The 7,279-nt window shown below is 41.5% G+C and overlaps 1 protein-coding gene across 1 annotated transcript; it reads right to left on the reverse strand.

Moving 5' to 3' along the window:
- Positions 1 to 438: 438 nt before the first annotated feature.
- Positions 439 to 1,323, reverse strand: foxb2 (forkhead box B2). Its single transcript, XM_066644954.1, has one exon. The coding sequence runs from the start codon at positions 1,321 to 1,323 to the stop codon at positions 439 to 441; it is 885 nt and encodes a 294-aa protein (XP_066501051.1).
- Between the last annotated feature and the right edge of the window lie 5,956 nt (positions 1,324 to 7,279).

The following is a 7,279-nucleotide window of genomic DNA, read 5'->3' on the forward strand; positions in this document are numbered from 1 at the left end:
CTAGCTGACCCAAAAAGTAGAATAAAAGTTTACTGAATCTTTAAACTTGTTCCCAAGTGGCTATACACTATAAATGTTAAGAGATAAATACAATACAGTTTTCAGTACCTTAAAAGGTGTCCAAGTGTCTGCTTCCACTGCCATTCTCTATGAATGTTACACTCAACAGGATCAGAGTTCTCAAGCAGCAGTTGTTACTGGTGACAGTGTCCAAATCTCTGACCTCAAACAGGTCCTCAGGGACCCCAGAGGATCCACATTTTTAATATGTACCTATGTGGTGTCAATCAAAAATGTAGACATCCTTGGGGTCCCTGGTTGAAGAGAGAAACCATGCACCAGTGACTGTGTCAATTCCAAAACTGACATGATTGAAATGTCACCTTCAAATTGACGAATTTCTATGAATTCTCCACCCCTAAAACCTACACGCCCAGACTAGAGCAGGGCGGCATGCAGACCTCCACTCTTGTCTTCCGTCAGGTCTGTTGCGTCCCTGTCCATCCGGGACAGTCCAGTCAGTGTGGGCACAGCCGCCAGCGTTGGGGTAGGTTTGATGGGCACAGGCATGGCAGGCATGCTGGGACCATGATGGTAGAGCCCCTTGACGGTCACCCCAAAGGAAGGGTACTCTGGTGGGATGGGTGGTGGCTCGGTAAGAACTCCTACGTGGGGCCACACAGGGTTGACCACTCCACCCAGTGCAGGTGCAGGCATTGGATAACCCAGGTGGTGCATGACAGAGGCGATGGGCATCATGCCTTTGTAATCTCTGCCAATCAAGCTCTCGATGGCGAAGGGGTGCTTGAAGCCCCCAGCCTGGGCGTAGCTTTGGAAATGAGAAGAGAGTCGTCCCATGGCACCTAGGTAGTCCGGATGACCCGCGGTGAGCTTGCTCGGATGATGAGGGTGGTGGTGATGCGGTGGGTGCGGCTGGGCATGGTGATGTGGGTGATATGGGTGCAAGGTGGGCTTGTGCTCGGCTCGCAGAACCTTGAAACGCTTTCTGCGTCGCAGGAAGCTCCCGTTTTCAAACATGTCACCGCAGTCAGGGTGCAGCGCCCAGAAGCTACCCTTGCCCGGCTGGTCGGGTCGACGTGGGATCTTGATAAAGCAGTCGTTGAAGGACAGGTTGTGGCGTAGGGAGTTCTGCCAGCGTTGCGTGTTTTCCCGGTAGTACGGGAAGCGCTCCATAATGAACTTGTAGATGTCGCTCAGAGGCAGCATCTTCTCCGACGAGTTCTGGATGGCCATAGCTGTCAGGGAGATGTAGGAATAAGGAGGTTTCTGGTCACTGTACGAGTTCTTGCCCGGCCGAGGCATGGCACCGAGAGGTCCGTTGTTGCTGCTTGTCGGAAGATGAGTGGAACAGTGACAGTCAGTCGATCAGAGTTGGTCTAATCTTCCAGCTTGAGACAGAACCTTCCATCACTGGGTAGGTCTCCAGAAGACAACTTTGGCCTATTCACTCATCTTAGAGAACTCAAGAGCCACCATCAAACAGAAGCGACTGTCAGACCCCTTTGTGTTTGAAACTGACTTACACACTTAGTCCCTTTCTCTTCCTCAAGCTACCGTGAGTGCGCCCTCGCCTAAGCGCACGAGCATCACGGAGCTGCGCGCGTAAAAAAGAGCCGCTTTATTGAGACGGTGCGAGTCCAAAGTGGAGGAGAGGGGCGATAATGGGGGGAGGACAGTGATAATATGGGGTGGGAGCGAGGGGTGGGCCGTTTCACGTGCGCAGAGCTTCATCAGTACCAATGAGAGCGCGCGTAAAAACCAGCAGAACGCGCGCTGTGAATAATAATCACGAGAAGATGAAGCTGATAAATACATATAAATCACAAAGAATCGCGGCTGCTTTATCGCTACAGCGGTCTATACGTGACTTAGACGGAATTAAACTGCCAAACTGAACAAAGACGACCATTTTATTTAAACGTGAAAATAAAAGTTTATACAGTCGATGGCAAAAGTTTGCGCACTCTTCTTAAAAAGTGAAAATAATAACACGGTCTTTGGAAAACACAGCATTGCATATAAAACGTGTATAGAAAAGTTATACTGCCTTTAAAATAAATAGAAATCGGGCGTTGAAATATGTTGACATTTTAAAATTTAAGTTTGTTTAAGGATACTTTGTCTATTTACACCAAGGAAATTAAAAAATAATAATAATATTTGACCCCCATTTGATCACGACTATTCATTTTTAGGCAATATTTTGTGATTTTGTCTGAAATTGTTTTCTTCTGAAAATGATCAGAAAGTAAAGAGAGTTTAAAGGAATTCCAGATTTAGAGTAGACTGGGGGATCTGTTCAGATTTATTTCTCAAATGTTCACCTCTTTAAAAAAATAAACAGTTTAAAATAACGTACACTTGAATCAGTAATGAAATGTATTCAGTAAAACAGAGCAAATCATCGTAAGATATTCAGCAGTTTCATTAAGTAGAATTGATGTTATTCGTGCTCAAAAATCTTCATGCCCTGGGGTGAGTCAGGGTCCATCAGATTCACTCTTAGAACTGGATCATATTTAGTGACGTGCACAATAAATATGTGTCCTGTAATGTCATTGTTTTACATCCGGGTCTGTTATATTCTCTAATAATTAAATTGAGTTATTTTGCCTTTTGAGCCCCTTCTGTGTCGATTAGATAATGAGAGAGAGAGAGAGAGAGAGAGAGAGAGAGAGAGAGAGAGAGAGAGAGAGAGAGAGAGAGAGAGAGTTCAAACTAACTGTAAGATAAAATTCGCAAAATATTAAGGCGGTCTGTTAAGGTACAGTTAAGAGTTAAGGTAAGGACTGTAGTCCGATAAAAGTCCTGGGGAAAAAGGGTCTGAACGCTTTTAATTTACATAAAGAAAACACCAACAAATGTTAATGCATTAAAATAGCAATTTTAATTTCAATTTTAAAATAGGAATGTTTTATTTTTATTTTTTAAATAAAAGTAAATATTTTGTGGACTCTAGTTTGAAGATGACATCTGGTTTCAGATTTTTCATTGAGGCTCATCACACAAAAGTCCCCACTCTAGTCATGTTAATTGTAATTATAATAATTTTATTATAACTTAAAACAATAACCTCACTCAATAAACTTTACATATCCTGTTTATTGTGTGTGTGTGTGTGTGTGTGTGTGTGTGTGTGTGTGTGTGTATAAAACCAAAACCTTAAACTATACTTCCTGAAACTTGATTAGGACCTTCATGACCACCACAGCGCAGTGGGACATGGCCATGGGGCGTAAGTGTGCCTTGTGCTGGTACAAGTGGATCAGGCACAGCAGTGCTGCTGGAATTCTTAAAGAACATTCCAGAAACCGATAATATCCAGCCAGCAGTGGGCGGCGTCCTGTTTCCACTGATGTGTCCTGTGTCTATTTTTGATTATTGCACTATTAACCTATTAGATCAATATACATACAACTTTTTAAATGCACACCAAAAACAAACAAAAAAAAAAAAAAAACGAAGGGGCGTTTAAACACCAACTCGTGGAAGGGCCTTTATAAATCTCTCTCTCTCTCTCTCTCTCTCTCTCTCACCTCACACACACACACACACACACAGAAAGAGAGAGATAAAACAGACAGCACTGATTCATTAAACGCGTTTTCGCCAGCGTTAAACTCCGGCACCAATAACTAGTTGTAAAGTGCACCTTCCGGGCATATGGAGCATATGCTGGAATTATCCTTAATTGACTAATTACATAAATTACTCGTTAATTTTACAGCACATCAATTATAAAAGATATATCAATTAATTTTGCATAAATTAAAAGGCTGAACGTGGCAAAACAAAAAGGGAGACTGGGAGATGGGAGGCGGGGGTGGGGGTGCTCTGGGGCCGCGAGGCGTTGTGTGTGTGTTTGGTGGGGGGTGTTGTCTGTTTGTTTCAAGATGCTAATAATTATTTTTGCAGCTCTGGGCTAAAGACTCTGTAGCGCTCATTGTAGAAGCGGACGTGAAGGAAACCCGCCGTCACAGAAACAGCGCTAATGCCGGAGAGTAATGTCAGATAGCCCTGAGTGAGGGAGCGGAGCAGCGGCGCCTCAAGGACGAGGTGTTTAAATCAATTAGAGAGAGCTCCTGGTGGGGATCCAAATGGGAGTCAAGCGCTGCATGTGTTTTTTTTTTTAACCCTGCAGTATTCCAACTAACCCCGCCCCCCTGAGCGAGGGCTGGCTAGTTGTGCAGTGGGCAACTCGTGGTTATGAACTAGTCCCAGAACAGGGAGGTCATTACTGGCCAATCACAGAACGGAAAGGTCACTAGCCAATCAGGGCGCGAAGTCCTCAGGGCTGTGGTGGAGGGTAAACACGTAAACACTATTTACATAACTTTTTATATTAGCCATAATTAGCCGTTCCACTGTTAAACTGCTGTTTGTAAATACATGTTCTGCTGCTTGGGAATTCTGTCCAATAAATGTCGTTATACTCTTGTCTTATTTGTTACTCACAGTTTTAGCGTTTACAGTTTTTACTGTTACACATTCAACATAAATTAATAGATCTATTCATGTATACAGGTCCTTGGATTAGCATCACCTTTGGTTCTGGTCTGTTCTTCTTAAGCTGGCTACAACTTTAGGAGTCCACTTTAAAGGGAACATATTATGAAAAATCACCTATTCAGTCCATTAGCACATTAACATTAACACTCTCAGGAAAAAGGGATCAGTACAGGTACAGTATTGTCAGTAAATGTGCACACGGTGCTAATATACCTTTAAAGGTTCAAAAGTTGTTTATACGCCCACTTTTACACTTTTCTACAGAAGGAGAGGTGAATATCTGTTTTCTCACTACAGAGCTGTGTTAAAATAATAAGAACAATAAGACAATGTTTAATACGGCAAAACAATTAAGTGCAGAGAAATAAGGGTACTGATTAGGTATGGCAACAATTGAGAACAGAGAAGAACTAAGCAAAAATGGCTAAAATACATAGATTCTGCTCCTCACTCTTGGGCTCTTGCCCTAAACTAAGCTGTGCCTCATTCTCATTTAAAGGAACGGGTGCTGAAACACTCTGATCTGAACAAGGCTGTTTATAAATGCGAAGACTGGTGTTGTGTTGTTTGATCCTTGTGGTGTTTTGACAAAAGCATGTCACAGACAGTGGAAAAGTGGTAAAATTTCTCCGCTTTACGATTCCACCTCATGTAAAATGGGGAACCATTTAAAATCTGCTTAAAGCAGCCTATAATCTAAACCTTCAGAAGATTGTCTACACTTTAAAATTAAATGAAAGAAAGGGCAAATGTATGTTAATTTCATAAATGTAGCTGCTTTTGTAAACACCCCCAATAACCATATCCATGAACAAAGCCAGTTAAGCAAGAGGAACAATACAAACCTGTCCTAACACAGGAACTACTAGCAAATTACAGCACAAGATGGCACTAGTACCCAAGATGTCGCAGTATCATGTTAGGCCACTAATACTGCACTCTAAAACAGAAAGGCTCTATCACACCGCCCTAGGACCAGATGATATCTACTGACCAAAAGAAGGGAACTGTTAACAAAAAAAGGATAAAGTACACACGTCAATGTCAGTGTAACATGGACACATTAAAATAAGATTAGATAAAGCTTATCTTAGAAACGGAAGGGAAAATAGCGCTTTAGCCAGTCACGGTATAGACGTGACACTGGCAGGAAGTCATGGAACAGAACATAGAACAATCTGAGCCCAAGAGGTGGGACCTTGTGCAATGTGGGAGATATAATAAAATATCTGGCAACAGCTGGAGACATATCGAGTAAAAAACATAAGCGATAATTAAATCAATAAGAGCATTTAATGGTTAACTTAATGTTCGAATTTATAGGTTCCAGGGCTAGAGATTGTCACTTCTGAAAGAATGTCTTTTCATAGCATTTAGACACTTTAAGAGAGGAATAACATTGTTTATAGAATGAACCCCAAGCTGTAAAAAAGTGGCTAATTCCACAGTAGAAATAAAGCTTTTGTAGAAATAAGCACAGTAGAAATAAAGCTTTTGAATATGTAGTGGACAGCTTCAAGCTTGTGTTCTTTCACATTGTCAGTGGAGTCCATTTCTGTTTATGCCCCCTGGTCTATGTGCTTAAACCAGACAAACTCATTCATCTCTGTACCTGCCACCCCTGAGACACAGAGAGAGAGAGAGAGTAAGCTACACTAAAAATAAAAGATTTCCCCAAATACACAACAGGCCACGCAAACATTTACTCCGCAAACTTTATTTACGTATTATCTGGAGACTTTTTACAGTTAAATCTCTTTTGAAATTTGATCACCAGCTCAGGCTCATTCTCTCTCCCTCAACTTCACCCTTAGTCTCTCACTCACATACACACTCACACACATACACACTAACACACACACACAGTCTCTTTCTCTCCCCTGGTGGGAGCTTAGTGAATCGTGCAGTTGGCTGAGTTCCAGTCTGTCTCTCCCCATTACCGCTCCCCCCTCCCATTCACCCCTAAGGGGCACCAGTAGCCCTTATCTACTACAACCCATTCTCTCCAGTTATGTTTTATGTACAACAAACCCTTCTCTTCAGTCACTTCATACCTATCATCATTATATTACCAAATCCCCTGCCATATTCCTCCAGTAGCCAAGCAACTTTGCCATGTCCAGTAGTGTATATACTTATAGTGTGAACACTTATTTAAATAGGGTTTATTCCTTGTCTAGAATAATTGTACACACTGGAATGTTGTTCTACAGGCCCCTAGAGCAAAACACAAAATATGCCTGATCCCAATCACTTCACTAAAATATTATCTGACATTATTTAAATAATCTTTACTATGTTTTTTTAAAGAAGATTTTCAGCATAGAGAATTTAGAGAAATTTGTGTTCCACCGTTGTTGCTAGCATTGTTTGGAAAGCTAACACAAATGCAGAGGCAGAGGCCATTCCTTTTAAAACATTCAGTCATTCATTCATTGTCTGTAATCACTTTATTCACTTTGAAAAACTCACAGGACAAACATTTCCTTATTAGTCATGTTGCAGGAATATATTTGCTTAGCATTTAGCATATATTAGCATTAGCTTACATTGTTAGTTCTAAACAGACCTGTGAAAAGAACCACTGTGACAAAAAAAAAAAAAAACTGAAAAATGAATCTAGAAAGATGACGGATCTAGTCTAAAGTGTGAACTGTGTGACATTAAATGTCAAAGCAAGCCTGAAGATTCATTATGACCTTGCTCTGTAGACAGGTGCAGCTAAATTGATAAGTTTAATATTAGCTAG

This window comes from Hoplias malabaricus, chromosome 14 (assembly GCF_029633855.1).
Source record: "Hoplias malabaricus isolate fHopMal1 chromosome 14, fHopMal1.hap1, whole genome shotgun sequence".
NCBI lineage: Eukaryota > Metazoa > Chordata > Actinopteri > Characiformes > Erythrinidae > Hoplias > Hoplias malabaricus.

What these genes read in the sequence shown, in the direction of transcription:
- foxb2 (XM_066644954.1), bottom strand. Translation starts at nt 1,323, where the DNA reads ATGCCTCGGCCGGGCAAGAACTCGTACAGTGACCAGAAACCTCCTTAT.